General features: G+C 38.5%; 1 protein-coding gene and 1 non-coding gene across 9 annotated transcripts in view; one reads left to right on the top strand and one right to left on the bottom strand.

The window, feature by feature from the left end:
• The window catches only part of ARNT (aryl hydrocarbon receptor nuclear translocator), a 71,518-nt gene extending 53,166 nt beyond the window's left edge, over positions 1 to 18,352 (top strand). For 5 of the 8 annotated variants that reach the window (XM_038562157.1, XM_038562151.1, XM_038562156.1 and 2 more), the window contains 11 exons: positions 2,285 to 2,419; positions 4,812 to 4,886; positions 9,430 to 9,581; positions 11,878 to 11,988; positions 12,127 to 12,199; positions 12,386 to 12,509; positions 12,686 to 12,788; positions 13,173 to 13,320; positions 14,394 to 14,556; positions 15,405 to 15,571; positions 16,309 to 18,352. In XM_038562157.1, coding sequence (XP_038418085.1) covers positions 2,285 to 2,419; positions 4,812 to 4,886; positions 9,430 to 9,581; positions 11,878 to 11,988; positions 12,127 to 12,199; positions 12,386 to 12,509; positions 12,686 to 12,788; positions 13,173 to 13,320; positions 14,394 to 14,556; positions 15,405 to 15,571; positions 16,309 to 16,398 — 1,341 coding nt within the window. In that variant the 3' untranslated portion in view covers positions 16,399 to 18,352. The remainder of the gene's footprint in view (positions 1 to 2,284; positions 2,420 to 4,811; positions 4,887 to 9,429; positions 9,582 to 11,877; positions 11,989 to 12,126; positions 12,200 to 12,385; positions 12,510 to 12,685; positions 12,789 to 13,172; positions 13,321 to 14,393; positions 14,557 to 15,404; positions 15,572 to 16,308) is intronic. The other 3 variants (XM_038562158.1, XM_038562154.1, XM_038562159.1) reach the window with 2 other exon arrangements.
• Positions 7,214 to 7,404, bottom strand: LOC119864036. Its single transcript, XR_005372835.1, has one exon. It is a non-coding gene; the product is annotated as a U2 spliceosomal RNA (small nuclear RNA).
• Positions 18,353 to 18,919: the final 567 nt, after the last annotated feature.

Here is an 18,919-nt window from a genome sequence, read left to right as displayed (position 1 = left end):
GCAAGCTTGATTGTTTCGCATTATTCTGTCCTCCTGCTAATTTGTTCTTCTGCTTTCTCTAGTTTACTATTTATTCCATCTAGTGTATTTATTTATTTATTTATTTATTCATTTATTTATTTATTTATTTATTATAGTCACAGAGAGAGAGAGGCAGAGACACAGGCAGAGGGAGAAGCAGGCTCCATGCACCAGGAGCCCGACATGGGATTCGATCCCGGGTCTCCAGGATCACGCCCTGGGCCAAAGGCAGGCGCTAAACCGCTGCGCCACCCAGGGATCCCTCCATCTAGTGTATTTTTAGTTTTAGTTTCAGTTGGGTTCTTCATCTCTGCTTTTTTTTTTTTTTTTTTAAATGTTTTCTTGTCTCTTTGTTAAGGGTCTCACTGAGGTCCTCCATTCTTTTTTTAAGTTCAGTGTACTTTAAATTCTCTATCAGGCATATTACTTATCTCTCTTTTGTTTAGGTCTCTTGCTGTGATTTGTCCTATTGTTTCATTTGGAATGTATTTCTCTGTGTCATCATTTTGTCTAACTCTCTCCCTGTTTCTATGTGTTAGGAAATTCAGCTACATCTGCTCTTGACAGTAGTGGCCTGCAGTACAATGTTCCCTGTTCACCAGAATCTGGTGGCATCTCCTATGCATGTTGCATGTGCCCTGCTGTTATGGCTGAGCAGCTTTTGCCTTTAGTCAAGTCATCTGCAATGACTCTTTGTCTGCTGTGGGCAGAGTTTGGTCCTTTTTTTGTTAGTGGGCCAGTCTTGGGCTACCATGGGCTTAAATTGAATCAGACCAGGCATTTGCCAGATGTAAATAGCAGTGAACTGCAGGAGAATGCAGGAGTGGGGGTGCACAGTATTAGCAAGGTTTGCAAGAGTCTCCTATGGGAGAAGACCTGGAGTTGAGTCTGGCTGGAGGGGTTGTGCCCACTGGTGTATGCATGGGTGGGGCTTGCTGTTAGCAAGTGAAGTAGCAAGTGTTGGTATTACACTGGCTCCTGCAGGTGTCCATGTGTTTGTGCTGGGGGTCCAGGGGAAGGAAATGGCACCAGCCAGCTCCTTTAGTCCTAGAGATGTTTCCCAGTGATCCCTGCCCCTCCAGCACATACTCTGAAATTAGTAAACAAATCTCCCTCCCATATACCCCAGGTGTTTTTCAAAATGCTACTTCTATGCTTTATCTCCATGGGCTTGTACGGACTTAGTTTCCTCTTGCCCTCTCAGCTTTCCCATGAGCCTGCTGATTTTTAGTGTTCCAGGTTTTAAGCCCTGCTGTTTGTAAGAATTCTTGAAATTTGACTCCTCTGGTTTTCAGAGCCAAATGTTACTGGGATTTGTCTTCCCTGTGGGGGCTTCATGGTGCCAGAGTTTGTTTTTTTCCCCTCTCAGTGCCCACAGAGCCCTTCCCTCCCGCAGATAGTCCAATGGGTCTGTTTAGTGGATCCATTTAGCTCCTGACTGCGTCTCTAATCTTCCTCCTCTCTTCAGTGTGGCCTCTTCTCTACAATTGGCTGTGTAGAGACCATTCTTCCAGTCTTTGGGTCCTTTTCTGGGTTATTCACACTGATATGGCTGTTATCTGGTTGTTTCTATGGGACAAGGTGAGCTTAGGCTCCTCCTACTCCATCATCTGCCCTGGAAATCTTATATCATCCCTTTCCAATAAGAAGAAATCTCCTTCAGGACTTATGTTATTTTTCTTTTACTCTGAATACAAATGAAGAATTCTGTAAAACTTCAGCTATTTGGAAGAACATGGGATTCATAGTTTGCTTCTGTTGATTAGCAGAAGCTGAAAAGGTTGAGAGAAGGAAGGATATCTTTTCCCCTCATCTTTCATACTGTGAGCTTTACAGTGCTGAATTTTTTATTCCTAACTAACAGGAGAAGAGAGATCTTTTAATTTTATCATTACATGACTGGAAAAGTGCAATTATTTTTATTCTTGTCATAAAACTAGGTAAGTTTCTTGGTTAATGGAGACTAGTTTTCCAATCTGAATAATGAACACAGCCTAGCTAAATGAAAGTGGGTGAGTTTTGGGTTGAATGAATTTTTATCTTTTTTCACAAAGTTGGTAAAGAGTACATATGTGGAGGTGGAACTAGGTCTCATGCCGTCTCTGATTGTGATTGCCATTTTTTTCTCTCTGAATATGATGTGAAAGCTCAGAAATTCCTAAAATTGGGAGCCTCATGTCTTTGTATATGACCATGAGGAGATGAGAAATACATCTGTTAAAAATGATTTCATTTTATCTTGTTTTTATCTCTTTACTTTCAGGTAACTAGTTCTCCCAACTGTACAGACATGAGTAATGTTTGTCAGCCAACAGAGTTTATTTCTCGGCACAACATTGAGGGAATCTTCACTTTTGTGGATCACCGCTGTGTGGCTACTGTTGGCTACCAACCACAGGTGAAGAGCTGGACCTATTACACCACTGATACTTAAACCTGTTTTCCCTTGGCTTTGTTCATGTTATTCAGTCATGTATTCCAGAATAGTCAAAGCTTATCAGGCCCAGATATGAAAAAGTGATGATCCTATTCTATCTGTAGCTAAATTTATTCTCAGCTTTCTACCAATGTTATTCATCCAATCTAGAAAAATATGGTTGTTCTCATGTGGGATAAGCAGGCATGAAGATGTGTGTATTTTTTGTTACTGATATTAATACAGATAATGATGCAAAAGTGTTGATTTTAATTAGTTATAATGGTATGACCATCATTAGGTAATTTATGTAATCACTTAGGTTAGGAACAAAGTAACCCGCAACATATGCAAGTTTGGCACCAGTTATTTTTATTTTATTGAGATTTTTCATTCAGCAGACCAAGTAGCTATACCAGACTTGAGAAATAAATCATTATATAGACTTTCAAAATTGTATGCCCAAGAGGGACTTCTGGCTGTGGCTCTGAAGAAGTTGGTTAAAAGATCTTGAAAAAGCATAAAGTTGGAAGATTTACACTGATTCAACACCACTTAAGAAGCTGTTGTCATCAAGGTAGTATGATATCAGTATAAAGATAGATAAACAGATCAGTAGGCCAGAATAGTCTTTTTTCACATTTACGATCAGCTGATTTTCAATCAAGATGTCAGGACAGTTCAATGGGGAAAAGATTCTTCCCAATAAGTGGTGATGGAAAAATTGGATATTCCCCTTCACAGAAAAGGATGTGGACTCTTACCCCATAGACAAAAACCTAAATGTTTAAGAGCTAAAGTCATAAAACTTCTAGAAGAACACAGGAGATTATCTTTGTGATTTTGAATCCAAGATTTCTTATATGACACTAAAAGCATGCTTCACAAAAGAAAAAAACCCATAAGTTAGAGATCATCAGAATTAAAATTTGTCCTCTTAAAAGGACACCATTAAGAAAGTGAAAAGGAAAAAAAAAAAAGTGAAAAAAAAAAAAATTGAAAAGGCCATCCATAAACTGGGAAAAAGTATTGCAAATCATATATCTGAAAAAGGATTTGTATCCAGAACATATAAAAAAACTCCTAAAACTCACTAAGGTAAACAGCCAGTAAAAAAGGATACAAGATTTGAATAGACATTTCACCAAAGAAGAAACATGAATGGCATATAAAAGATTCTCATCATGGGGCACCTGGCTGGCTCAGTTGTGGAAGCTTGTGACCCTTGATCTTGGGGTTGTAGGTTCCAGCCAATGTTGGACATAGAGATTACTTAAAATCTTAAAAAAAAAAAAAAAAAAAAAGACGCTCTTCATCATTAGTCAGTAGGAAAGTACAAATCAAAACCACAATGAGATACCACTGTATGTCCACTAGAATGGGCATAGTGAGCTACCACTATATGTCCACTATAATCAAAAAGTATTGCAAGAACGGGGAGAAATTGCAACCATTATACATTGTTGGCAGACCTGTAAAATGATATAGCCACTTTGGAAAAACATTTTGGAAAAATGGAAAAATAGTTTGTAAAAAGTGAAACATATACTTAACCCTACTACAAGCTAGCAATTCCACTTCTAAGTATTTACTCAAGAGAAATGAAACCTATGTTCATATAAAGATTTATATACAAAAAAAAAAGATTTATATACAAATGTTGATAGTTGTATTTTTCACAGTAACACCAAAGTGGAAAAACTCAAAATGTCCATTAACTAGTGAATGAATACACAGCTCTGATATATCCACATTAGAGAATACTACTGAGTAATAAAAAGAAATACACTATTGATATGTACAACAACATAGATGAGCTCCAGAAATCTTAAGTTACATGTAAGAAGTCAGAGACAAAAGACCACATATTATATGATTCCATTTGTATTAAGTTTCTAGAAAGGCAACACTAAAGCAGAAAGCAGGTTACTAGTTGGCTAGGAGGTTGGGAGCAGGTGTTGACTATAAACAAGCACAAGGAAACTGGGAGCAGTGGATGTGTTCTCAAACTGGATTGTGGTGATAATGGTGGTTACACAACTATATATAAATATGTTAGAAGCCATCAATTGTAGATTTAGAATGAGTGAATTGTATGTGTACATTAGACTTCAAATCTTTAAAATGCAGCTAAAATAAATATATAATGTTCTGAAAAAGAAAAATGTTTTAGAGGCCATTTGCCAGGCAGATTCCATATTCTTTGTCTTTTTTTTTTTTTTCTCTCCACACTTATTATAATCCTAGGCTAAAGACAGGAGAAATAAAATCCAAGTCCTAAAAAAAATAAATAAATCCCAAGTCCTTTTCTGATAGGCCAGGAATTTTAGATGATCATAAAAGTGCCCATCTTACTCTTCTTTTTCACTTTTAGGAACTCTTAGGAAAGAATATTGTAGAATTCTGTCATCCTGAAGACCAGCAGCTTCTAAGAGATAGCTTCCAACAGGTAACTTTTTTCCCTGGTTTGGATTTGAATAATATTTTTATCTAATATCTGTTATCATATTAATCCCTCAAACATTTATTAACCACTGCTTGAGTACTATGACAGGCATCATAATCTTATGTTCTTTAGTGCGTAACTTATATTTTTAAGGAATGGAAAAGGACCAGTATTTTGAGACTATGGATTATGTCCAAGGTACTTTGGCTTTGGCTACTCACTGTCTTGTATTTAGCTAACTGTATCTAAGAAACTTTTTTTTTTAACTTTTAAAAATATTTTATTTATTCATGAGAGACACAGAGAGAGGCAGGGACATAGCAGAGAGGAGCAGGCTCTCCGTGGGGATCCTGATGTGGGACTCCATCCTAGGATCCTGGGATCACAACCTGAGCCAAAGGCAGATGCTCAACCGCTGAGCCACCCAGGTACCCCTCTAAGAGACTCACTCCTTAAAGTACTTAAAATATTCTGGGCCTCACTGAACTGTGGATTGTGGTAGAAATATTCATTTCATGGTTCTTTTATAGATAAATGAGTTAACTCTTCACAAATAAGACTTTTCAATTTGTCACCATTAAGTGTCTAAATTTTATTTTATTTTATTTTATGTATCTAAATTTTAAACAGATTCTTGAACTGGTGGCTCATATCAATCAGCTTGTTCAACTTTAGCACCAGTCTTATCACCAGTGCTTTTCCAGAACTAATACCTTCATTGTGAAGGTCCATGAGTTTTTCCAATTCAAACTTGGGCTTCTTGAGCATTTTTACTTTTGTAACAAAGACATTGTATAGTGGACAAATAGATTGGCAAGCCTTTTCTATGTCTTTTCTGATGCTGTCTGAAATTGATTTATTGACTATTTTTAAGTCATTTGTCTGCACCTCTCAGGTCATAATTTCCATCATGTTTTTCCAAATTTGGCAGACCTGTTGGTACTAAGCATAAGAGGTCTTCTGAATCTGATTGTTGCATTTTTTAGTAAAACCAACACAAAATAGGGGCACCTGGGTGGCTTAGTCAAGTGTCCAGTTCTTGATTTTGGCTCAGGTCATGATCTCAGGATTGTGAGATTGAGCCCCAGGTCGGGTTCCTTGCTCAGCAGGTGTCTGTTTGAGATATTTTCCCTCCCTCCCTCCCTCCTTCTCTTCCCCTTTCCCCCTCTTCCTCTCTTCCCCCCTTTACCTTGTCCCTTCCCCCACATGATATGCAAATGCTGTCTCTCAAATAAATGAGTATTTTTTAAAAATTCTGTTAAAACCAACATAAAATAGAAAAAACAAATAACCATTGGTAGTCTTAACATCAACACGAGCTTTAAATCATCTGCCATTTTTTGACCATGGAATACATTTTGTCATTGATAAGATCCGTGCCATGGAAATTCAGGCAGTTTTTGCCCTGAACAACCTCAGTAATTAGCTTGAATTTTCTAAATGCAACTTTATCATTCTGCAGATGGCAAGGCTCACTTCAAAAATATGACCATGAAGCCATCAGATATGATTTCAGTTCCTTAGTTAGGTTCTTATGACTAGTGTTTTTCCAATATTTCTTTTCTTTTCCCAATATTTCTTATATTGAACATAGCTCATGCCTTCACATCATACCTCTGTTTTTCTTAGAAAATGGATCAACCACTTTCTTCTTGGCTTCCTTTTTGCCATTTACATAAGGTGCTTGTTCTTGTGATCCTCCATGGCATTGCTCAGGAAGCCAAAAGCAAGAATTAACCCCTAATTGTAAGCTGACTCTTTTTTTTAATTTTTAATTTATTTATTTTTTAATTTTTATTTATTTATGATAGTCACAGAAAGAGAGAGAGAGAGAGGCAGAGACACAGGCAGAGGGAGAAGCAGGCTCCATGCACCGGGAGCCCGATGCGGGACTCGATCCCAGGTCTCCAGGATTGCGCCCTGGACCAAAGGCAGGCGCTAAACCGCTGCGCCACCCAGGGATGGATGGATGGATGGATAGATAGATAGATAAATAAATAAATAAATCTTTAAGACACTAAAAAAATAGTCAACTTAAGTACAGGGAAGCAAATCTTAGGAGACAAAATCACTGAAGACAGAAATGAAAAGAAAGGAAAAAAAGAAAAAACACCATTTCCACCATTGGCATAATCATATTTCTATTTATGCTCCTCATACAGTGTAAGAAGATCATGGTGCATATAATACACACTTCCCCCTCCAGGAGGCTGGACACAAGCCACCCACTCACTTAGTTGGAGGCAGAAACATTCCAGTGCATACAGTCCCACATGATATATTCCCCCTGTAGCACAAGTTGACCTTAGACATCTAAGTATTCCCCCTGAGGTGGGAGCACTATTCCTGGAGGTATTATAATACAAGGTTGATGCATGGAGTTTACAGAACAAACTTATATTCCATCTCCCTGCTCCAAAAATCCATTTACTATATTGTCCTTGGATAGAGGACATATCAGATATTAAACTGATATGAACAGAGACTACACTTGATCTTAGCCAAAAGGCCAAGGATAAACTGTTATTTTCAGGCACTAGATTCAGAAAATATCTGGTGAATTTAATTTCAGTACAGGTTTGACTTTAGGAAGCAATTTTTTATATTAGGCTAATTTCCCTCTTTGAGCCTCAGTAGTGTTCTAACATATTCAATAGATATAATAGCAGTACTTAAATTCAGAGTGTTGTTAGGAAGATTAAATAAGACAATATGTTTAGAGCATATAGCCCAGCTTCTAGAGAAAATCAGATGATGGCAGTAAAATGCCTGTCACCTGAACCCTCAGCATTACCATTCCATGTGCTCAGCTGTACCTCACAGAAGAACCACATTTTGTATATGTGTGGATTCAGGAAAACCATTCTGAAAAACTATTCTATTTTTTTTTTTTTTTTTCTGAAAAACTATTCTGACTTCTCTTGAATCCATTCAAAACTAAGGACATGACATGGACCTTCAGCAGTGTGAGAAGAGATTATACAGTATATTTTAAATCCTTGAAAGTCCTAATTCTGACAACTTTGGGTCACAGAGCATCATTTTATCACTTCCAGAAAATGTTTATTCCAAAATAGCTTTAATGACTCCTATAATAGTCTACATAATCTCAAGGTTATTATTCTGACATTAGTTGCTACTGTGATTTTAGGGTACTTAGATAAGGGTGCTTTTTAATGTGTGGTCTCCAGCCTTTAGGTGCTGATTTCCTGATTTTGATATTTCTTAAGTCTAGTTGGATTTATATTTCTTTCTCAGTAATAAATTTAGTTATATCCAACAAAGCTTGTTTTCTGTCTGTTATGGTTACTGCAGTGTTGTATTTCACACTTGATTTGTGAAAGGTATGTGTGTATATGTATATATAAAACGTGCCATTTTATTATTGCAAAGTGAAGTGTGTCCCATTTTCTGCTGTAATTATTTCTCAGTCAGCTTTAATGTCAGCAGTTATTTCCACCATTAGCAGCTTAAACACAAGTGTTACCGCTTTTTCTTAAAAAGTGTAGGTATTTTGGAGCACTGGACTTATGCTTCATTAAAATAGATATATACCTCAGTAAGCAGGTTTTCAAATCCAGTACATAGTTGTGTACCAATGTAATTATATTAATTCTGTATATATTACACAGTGAGCACATGCAAAAATTAAAGAATGATTACTATTGTTTAAATTCAAATATTCAGGGAGGCCTGGGTGGCTCAGCAGTTGAGCATCTGCCTTTGGCTTGGGGTGTGATCCTGGAGTCCCAGGATGGAGTCCCACATCAGGCTTCCTGCATGGAGCCTGCTTCATCCTCTGCCTGTGTCTCTGCCTCTCTCTGTGTGCCTCTCATGAAGAAATAAATAAAATCTTTAAAAAAAAATTCAAATGTTCACATCTCACTTCTTTATCATGTTAAGTGTTGATGTTCTGAAAAAAAAATAAAAGCACATAGTCCAGTGCTTGACATATAGTAACTACAAAATAAATAATAGCTGCTCATACTATTTTTTTGTTAGGGAGGAAAGGTCAAGATAATTTTCTATTTCATAAAACTAGACACTAAAATCTAAGATGATTTTCTTTTAAAAAACAAAAGCAAAACAAGACTAAAGCCAACTTAGTTTTATTTATAGAAACCTACATGGGTGCTGTGAAAACAAATTCTCAGGCTTAGGGGAAGACCTAGGATTGAGGAGCAACATGTAAGCTATTTCAATATCAAAGTACAAATTTCTACTTTAGACTTGTAAAGCTAGATCAACATATCTTTAAGGAACTTCCCAAGCGAAGTGGGGAAACAGTCTTTATTCTGGAAAAAATTGTTACTCCTGTATGTGATCAAATAGCTATTTGAGACTCTAGGAAGAATTATAAATATACCTTCTTGTTATTTAGCACTTAGCTTTCACTCCCCCTGTTGTTTTGTCAGTAACGTTGAAAGAGACTGGTACTTCAAGGACTGTAACACATGAATCTTAGGGTGGTAGAAATGGGGAATTGAAAAAAAATTCTAAAGAAAATTTTTTGTGGGTTTCACTGATAACTTGAAAACTTTTTCAGGTGGTGAAGTTAAAAGGCCAGGTGCTGTCTGTCATGTTCCGGTTTCGGTCTAAGAACCGAGAATGGCTCTGGATGAGAACCAGCTCCTTTACTTTCCAGAACCCTTATTCAGATGAAATTGAGTATATCATCTGTACCAACACCAATGTGAAGTATGTACCATAAAGGCTTTTTCCAGTGTTGGGATTTCTCATGGGGCCAAGTCTGCTTAGCCATCAAGCTGTCTGCTACTCTTCTGCCCTTTGTAGTGGTAAACACCATTAGTTTGAAGTTCCTCATCTTGGCAGTTTACTACACAATAAGATTTTTAACAAACAGTACTTTAGATAGTAAGTTCTGAGATGTGAAGGGTTCGTATTTCAATTTTATGCTTAAACTCTTTCTAGAAAGGATATCGTTTTATATACCAGTTCATTGCTTTATCCTGGTAGAATTTTCCCCTAGAGCAGGTATCTGCAAACTCTTTCTGTAAAAGGCCAAGGTAATAATTATATTAGCTTTGTGGGGGCATATGGTCTCTATTGAAATTACTCAACTCTGCTATTATAACATGAAAAGAGTCCTAGACAAATGAAATGAATAAAGATAGCTATGTTCCAACAAACTTCTATTTACAAAAACAGGCAGTGGACTGAATTTGGCCTATGGACTGTAGTTTTCTTTGCTTTTGAGCATAACTATATCTGTTCTGTTCCTTGATTCCTTTCTGTTTGGGCTTTTCCTTCTCAGCTTTGTAAAAACTAGTTTTATTGATTTTGTGATAGGTTGCATGATAGTGCACCCATTTAAAGTATATAATTTTTTTAGTGTGTCACAGGGTTGTACAACTATTACCACAATCTAATTTCAGTACATGCTCATTGCCCCCAAAAGAAATTCTGTATTCATTAATAGTCATCCTCCCCACTCCCCAAGCCCTGTGTGACAACTAATCTATTTTCTGTTTCTCTAAATTTGTCTATTCTAGATATTTTATATGAATGGAATCATAACAATATATGAGTCCTTGTAACCAACCTCTTTTGCTTAGTATAATATTTTAAGGGTTATCTCTGTTGTAGCATTTATTTGTACTTTTTTTTATTGCCAAATAATATTCCTTTGTCCAGGGATACATTTAGTTTATCCATTCATTAATTGATGGACATTGGGTTATTTCTACTTTTTGACTATTTAGAACACAGCTATGGACATTGATATACCAGTGTTTATGTGGATATGTTTTTATTTTCTTGGGTATATACCTAGGAGTGGAATTGCTGGGTTACATGTCAACTCTGTGTTTAATCTTTTGAGGAACTGCAAAACTCTTCCCAAAGCTTCATCCTTTACACTACCATCAGCAATGTAATTAGTGTTCGAATTCCTTCACATTTTTACTGTCGCTTTTATTATACCCATTCCAGTAGAAGTCAATTGTCAGATTATTTTTTTCCCATTTAATCTATATATATAGAATTAGCCCTGAGCCTATCTCTTGAAGATCTGCTTAGAAATGATTATCAAGTATAAGTAGTAACCTGGTAACAACATTGAGTCTGTGTCCTTCTACTTTTAGGGCTTTTAAAGTTTAATTCTTTTCTAATTAGTGTAGCAGAGTGAATTGAGTTAGAAATTGTACTTATTTAGGACTCAGGTATATGGTCATTGGCAGTGTAGTGTTTTTGCATCTTTATATTACAGAAAAACCATTGTTTTGTATTTCCATTTTGTTTAAATTTTGAAATTTTAAGTACTTTTAGAACTTGTTTTTGTAAATAATGTTCACATTTTTATGTACCATTTTTCCACCACAATTTAATTCTTAAAATTTTTTAAATAAATATTTTTTACAGAAAATTTGGAAAGTAGAAAACTATAGGGAGGCCTGGGTGGCTCAGCAGTTGAGCATCTGCCTTTGACTTGGGGCGTGATCCCGGTGTCCTGGGATCCGAGTGCACATCCGGCTCCCTGTGAGGATCCTAGCCTGCTTCTCTCTCTGCCTGTGTCTCTGCCTCTCTCTCTGTGTCTCTCATGAATAAATGGACAAAATCTTAAAAAAAAAAAAAAAAAGTATGGAAAACTATAAAGAGAAGGGAACAAATTCTTACTATGCAGAGAGTCTTTGTTAATGTTTGTGTGTGTACTGTTAGTTTTTTTTACTTATGCTTTTTAAAACCCCAGGATATGGATACACACATATATACCAACTAGGTATTGAGTCCCTAGGAGTTAGACCCTATACTGGATAAACTCTTACACCACAGGACATAGTTTTTGTTTGTACCTCATTGTCCATGGTATGAAATATTTGCTGAATTTTAAGTCATAGGTTACTTAAAGGATTAGATTTCAAAGGAGAATTTATTAGTTATTGCCTCACCTACAGGTGAATCTATGCAGCTTTCTGTACAAATAGTGCTAGATCCTTTTTTCCCCGTCTGTTCTGTCTGCTCTTCATTTTCCCAGGAACTCCAGCCAGGAACCAAGGCCTACACTGTCCAACACAATCCAGAGACCACAGCTAGGTCCCACAGCTAATTTACCCCTGGAGATGAGCTCAGGGCAGTTGGCATCCAGGTGAGAAACAATAGAAGAATCATCCATTCATCAGTGACTCACCGTGGGGAGTAGGCATCTGCAATCCCATTTGTTTATTTTAAGCCCTTCCCCCACATTAAAAAAATCTTTCTCTCCTCACTGGTCTTTAACATATAGGCAACAGCAACAGCAAACAGAGTTGGATGTGGTATCAGCAAGAGATGGACTGGCTGGCTTCAATCATTCCCAGGTAAGTGTGTCATCTTTTTTTTTTTTTTTTTTTTAGTGTGTCATCTTTTAAGAGGACTATGAGCATTTCCTTAAGAAATGTCCCCCAGGGCCATTTAGAGTGTATGTATATCTTTATGTGAATGTTATGGTTGTTGAATTGTCGTGTTAAATCTTTTCATGGTATTTTTATCATTGTAACATACAGGTTTCTGTTCAGCCTGTGACAACCACAGGGCCAGAACACAGCAAGCCCCTCGAGAAGACAGATGGTCTGTTTGCCCAGGATAGAGATCCAAGATTTTCAGAAATCTACTCCAACATTAATGCAGGTATGTTTCTTCCGTATTCTCCTTTTAAATTTTCATTTAGATCACTTATTGATGTGCCTGCTGTTGCCCAACATCCTTCCACTTAATCATAATACCTCATGAGAAAATAGGAACTTGCTGAACTAATGTACTACAGCCCCTTGACTGGCCCTCCCCCCACTCCTTTTGGTCCACAGATCAGAGTAAAGGCATCTCCTCCAGCACTGTCCCTGCCACCCAACAGCTATTCTCACAGGGCAACACATTCCCTCCTACCCCCCGGCCGGCAGAGAATTTCAGGTGAGCCCCTTATGTATGTGCTGCTTTACAGGGCAACTGAGGCATTCAGTTGCTAAATCCAAGTTTTATTCTTCCCTAGCTTTCTCTGATTATTTCAGACAAAGCAGTAGAACTTGTAAGACTTAAGATGAGGCAAGCTGCTTTCCTTCCTCCTATTTCTTTGCATCTGTCCTGTTGCTATGTTATAGGTTCCATCTCTGTGTGTCCTGATTGGTCTGTGACTGTCAGTTTTTCTCATTTTTTTCCAAATTCTGTTAACCAAGTTTTCCTTAACCCCAGGGAAGTCAGGGGGACCTAGGAATAGCACTAGATTGTTCTGTGATTCCTAGATTTTGTGGTAAACCCATCCTTTTAATCTTGTACTGCACTATTTGTTCACTCTAGAAATAGTGGTCTGGCCCCTCCTGTAACCATCGTCCAGCCATCAGCTTCTGCAGGGCAGATGTTGGCCCAGATTTCCCGCCACTCCAACGCCCCCCAGGGAGCAGCCCCCACTTGGACCCCTAGCACCCGCCCAGGATTCTCTGCCCAGGTAAAGCTTCTCTTCTTTTTTTTTTTTTTTTTTTTAATTTTTTTTTAAAATTTATTTATGATAGTCACAGAGAGAGAAAGAGAGGCAGAGACATAGGCAGAGGGAGAAGCAGGCTCCATGCACTGGGAGCCTGATGTGGGATTCGATCCCGGGTCTCCAGGATCGCGCCCTGGGCCAAAGGCAGGCGCCAAACCGCTGCGCCACCCAGGGATCTAAAGCTTCTCTTCTGTCTGTCCCCCGTATACTAGTTTTTGTTTGGTTGGTTGGGCTTTTTTCTATTGTCATCTATCTAGATATCTTCTCAACCCCCACCCCCTACCTTCCAGTTTTTCTCTTTATTGGGAGTAGCTAGATAATTAAAAACAAATAATCCCCAAATCTCAGAGTATGGTTCTCACATAGTCGCATTTATTCAGAATTACTCACCTATAACACATTAAACAGATTTGATTTACTGATTTGTTTTGGAGTCAATTCTGAGTTTCTATTTTGTACTGTTTAAAGCTAATATTTTTTCATATATTAATATATGCTTATATTGCACAGTAATATTTTATTTGTTTATTTTTAAAAGATTTTATTTATTCCTGAGAGACAGAAAGAGGCAGAGACACAGCCAGAAGAAGAAGCAGGCTCCACGCAGGGAGCCCGATGTGGGACTCGATCCCTGGACTCCAGGATTGCTCCCTGAGCCAAAGGCAGACGCTCAACCACTGAGCCACCCAGGCGTCCCATTATTTTAAATAAAGAAGCCCAAACCAAAAAGCACACTCCAAAATTGTTATATGCAATATATCTCAAAAGCATAAAAGGAAAATAAAAACTGGAAAAATTTCTTACGACTCTAGATGTATATAGTTTATTAATCTCATAGTTCTTTGCTTTTACACTTTGTTATACCTGCCTAAAGGTAGTGTCGAAGGAGATTGGCATTAATTAGAAGAAATAGTAAGAAATAAATGATGAGCTTGGCTCAGAAGAATCCAGTGATTGACAGATGGTTGACTCATAGGAATGGCATGTCCAATAATGTTAATGTTCCATTTGTTGTTCTCTATCCCTTTCTCTTTCAGCAGGTGGCTGCTCAGGCTACAGCCAAGACTCGTTCTTCCCAATTTGGTGTGGGCAGCTTTCAGACTCCGTCCTCCTTCAGCCCCATGTCCCTTCCTGGTGCTTCTACTGCATCACCTGGTGCTGCTGCCTATCCTAATCTCACCAGTCGTGGATCCAACTTTGGTGAGTTTCAGATTAGAAAGGAGGGTAACAGGAAAGTGACACCACTAAACAGAAAGGATTTAGTAGTTAAAACAGTTTGTTTGGGTCCTGGGTACACTGACCTAATTGTGGAGAAATGCAAAGTGACAGTCCATTTGGAATTTAAAATCAATTAATTAATTAATTTTTAAAAAGATTTTATTTATTTATTCATGAGAGACACAGAGAGAAAGAGAGAGGCAGAGACACAGGCAGAGGGAGAAGCAGGCTCCATGTAGGGAGCCCGATGTGGGACTCGATCCCAGGTCTCCAGGATCAGCGGCGCTAAACTGCTGAGCCACTCGGGCTGCCCTGGGATTTAAAATTTACCCACATGAAAAAGGCGTATTAAAAAAAAAGAAAGAAAAAAAAGAAAAAGAAAAAGGCGTATTTAAAAAGTGCATAAGGTATTATATATTAAATGATAAGCAAATTTCGTCTAAATGATCAAAGGACTCTTTGGAAAGGCTATGCAAAGAAGAGAAATTAATTTGGGCCAGGTTTTGGAATTGAGGAGGCATTGATTAACAGAAGAGCAGAAAGTATCTTTTTTTTTTAAAAAAAAAAGATATTATTTCTTTATTCATGAGAGACGCAGAGAGAGAGAGATAGAGAGAAAGGCAGAGACACAGGCAGAGAGAGAAGCAGGCTCCATGCAGGGAGCCTGAAATGGGACTCGATACCGGATCTCCAGGATCAGGCCCTGGGCTGAAGGTGGCGCTAAACCGCTGAGCCACCTGGGTTGCCCTGAAAGTATCTACGTGCTAGTTTCTCCTCTCCAGTGGAGTTACTAGCTTAAAGTTGGTTGTTGTTCCTTACTGTATTTCTAGCTTCCGAGACTGGACAGACTACAGGACAATTCCAGACACGGACAGCAGAGGGTGTAGGTGTCTGGCCACAGTGGCAGGGCCAGCAGCCTCATCATCGGTCGAGTTCTAATGAGCAACATGTTCAACAGCCATCAGCACAGCAACCTGGCCAGCCTGAGGTCTTCCAGGTGAGAGGTTGAAAATCAGACTTCAGAAATCAGAAACTGGTAGAGAAAGGGTCAGAGGACAGAGATAGAGAAGGAAATATGCATGTGGCCTGAGGTGTTGGGAGTATGTGGGATAAGACGGAGTGGGCACATACAGGGATAAATGTCATTAACTGGAACAGCCTTTAACCAGACCATCTTTAGTGATGTGAAGCACCGTGAGAAGATGTTAAAGGGAATCCTTTTAGCCCATTCAAGGAGGCCACATCCCCACTGTACAGTAGCTTGGGTATAAACATACTGATTATAGCTATAAGAGCCCATTTACCTAAGTCCTGAGGGGACTGAAAAAGCATATAGAATAATCTTAGGACAAAAGAAGAGCTTGTTTAAAACACAGGTTGAAAGAAAGCAAAACAGATTTGGTAGAAAACAAATACGGTAAGAGATAATTCCATATGTGTTCGTGGGGAGTATATGAAATGTGGCAAGCAGATTTTTCTCTTTTTGAAAAATATAAAAGACTAGAAAAGAGGAAAAATGTGGAACTGTAGGAGGAAACCAGAGAAGGGACTAGGAACCAAAGTTGTCATCTAAAGGAGTCAGGGAGTTTCTGGGAGTAGGGAAGGCTTAGGGAGCTCAGCCCCACAGAAACTGTGTGGGGTCAGGAGTGATGCTTTAGGGGAATTCTAGGAAGAAGCTCGCTAAATGTGAGGGATTAAGGTGTGTGACTAGACTTGCTCTGTTTCTCTTATTAGGAGATGCTGTCCATGCTGGGAGACCAGAGCAACAGCTACAACAATGAAGAATTTCCTGACCTAACTATGTTTCCCTCCTTTTCAGAATAGAACTTTTGGGGTGAGGATAAGGGGTGGGGGAGAAAAATCACCGTTTGTTTTTAAAAAGCAAATCTTTCTGTAAAGAGAATAAAAGTCCCTCTCCCTTCCCTTCCCTCACCCCTAATGTGTACCCCCCTTCCTTTTGGCCTTTTCTTGCCCTTCTGCCTCTGAGATAACATTTATAGAAGAAATGGGGTGAATCCTGAAGGCTTTAGGGATCCTTTGAAAAACTGAGGCTGGGTAAAGTTAAGAATGCCTTTCCTTATGTCTTTCTGATTTGTGCAGAAATGATTTGTGCTAGGGTCAAGAGGCAGGTTAGAGAACATGACACCCACTATTTGCCTTCAATACTGTGGCTTGTTTTTGGAAAGAAATTCTGAATAAGGTGGGGGAGAAGAGAAATGTCCTCATATTTGAGGACCACGAAACATGGTAGGTATGTATAGGGCTTTAGGAAGTAAGCATAATAAGCTCTTTCTGCTGCCTGGTGAGCGAGGAAGTTGAGAGAGGGAGAGGGAGAAAGAGAGTGTGTGTGTGTGTGTGTGTGTGTGTGTGTGTGTGTGTGTGTGTTTGTGTGTGTGCGCGTGCGCATGCGCACACACACATATATATCCACACGTGTGTTTCTGTGTTTGTTTCTTTCTCCCTATTAGGGAGTTATGCAAAATTTGTCCCAGATTTTATCTTTGTTTTTCTGTATATTCTTCAAAGAGTCCTAAGGAGTTAAATCTTCTATGTATTTTCCACTTAGTATTGCAGCCAAAGAGTATTTAAATAAATGTCTTTGCTGCACTTACATCTATGCCCAGCCAGTATGCAACTGTAAGCAGATATATATAGTCTTCTGTTGATGTGGTTGGTTTCTTATCAAACATATTTAGTGATAAAGCTGGGTCAGTCCCACTTTTGGTGCTCTCACCTTATATGGAAGATCTGCAAATATTACAGATGTTTAGGGTGGGAAGATAAACCCCTTTCAAAAACCCCATACTTGGCCATACTTGCTGCATTTTTCTGTCAGAATCACATATGATGTGTGTTCTGTAGAGGTTATTTCTGCATGGAAACTCAACTTCTTGGATTAGCAGTCCCAGTGAAATCTTCACTGCTGGAGTTCAAACCAAATACCAAACCTTCTTGCAAAGTAGCCTCTTTAATCCCATTCTCAATTCAGTCTGGTTAGAAATTGAGATTTAGGTCTTTTCTGGACCTATAGTTCTCACCTTTTGCTCCTTCCAATCATAAGATTGGATTTTTCTTTATGATGCAAGAGAATAAATCCACGTGATAGATGGAGCCTAGACTCCATTCCTTACAGGGTCACTGAGTTAACTATAGCCATATAAATGCAGATACCGGTTACTACTCTCACTCTTTACCTTCCTCAGGTAACAGTCATGTCTATCAGCCCCCCCCCCCCTTTCTTTTTGATTGGCTCAGGCCAGTATCTTAAGTGAAAGACTGAAATAAGGAGAAGACATATTAAACATAGCCATTGGAGACTGAGGAGCACAGATGGCCTTAGGAGAGGCTGAGAGAGCATCATTACTGGGTTTCTCTCCCTTTTGTCTCCAGTCTGGTGCCAGGTAGTGGAGTTGAAAAGGAGACTATTTTTTTATTCTATGTGCACACATACCATATACATATATATTTATATCACAATTTAAGAAACCAAAAAGTTGAGTTTCCAATGGAATCCTTGTTTTTTAATAATTGACTGTTTTTAAATGTGATCAGGACTATAATATTGTACAGTTATAGGGCTTTTGGGGAAGGAGAAGGGAGGGAAAAGATGCTCTGGGGGTTTTGTTTCTGCTTTTCCTTCAGGGTTTTATTTTTGATTGTTTTGTTTTTTTCTTGTTGGCCGTTTCTGTACTGCTGGCATCTATGCTGAGCTTTACAGTGGCAAAAATAATGACATGTAGCAAAGATTTTAAAACAAAATATTTTTTCCTTTTGTAAACTTTGTTGTGTTGTGTGGTCTTGATTGCGGCTTTATTATTCCTTTCCAGCTCATAAACAACAAATACCCACAACTAGTTGAATCCATAGTCCATAGTTTGAACACCAGATATGCAAACATAAGGCACAGTGTGTCTATAATTTCAGGATTCAGAAATCATAGGGCTCTGATCACTCAGCACTCCTTGGTTGTCCTCCTGATCCTGACTCATTCTGAGTAAAATCAGCAGGGACATCTGACCATGAGACGGGGGTTGGGGAATTGCCCAAGTCCTCCAGAGCAGACAGAAATGAGATTTGAGACCGATAAAGCACATCAGATTCCTTGCCCTAGTATCCCCTGCTCTCCTGGATGAAAAGGATATATGAATGAGGAAATTTAAACCGTTTGGGTCTGGACTTGGTTTCCTTCTAGGACCATGTGGTTCATTAAGAAATCTTAAAATTTACAGGCAGGCATAAACCTATATTCTTGAAGGTCTTATGTGTGCAGTCCAGCTAGAAATTGAATCTACCGCTGTGTATAAGGACGGTCTTTTCCTCTTCCCCCATCTCTATTTGTGGAAGA

This window comes from Canis lupus, chromosome 17, assembly GCF_011100685.1.
Source record: "Canis lupus familiaris isolate Mischka breed German Shepherd chromosome 17, alternate assembly UU_Cfam_GSD_1.0, whole genome shotgun sequence".
Lineage (NCBI taxonomy): Eukaryota > Metazoa > Chordata > Mammalia > Carnivora > Canidae > Canis > Canis lupus.
Note: the sequence above shows the minus strand (reverse complement) of the source record. Positions and strands in the feature narration are given on the sequence as shown.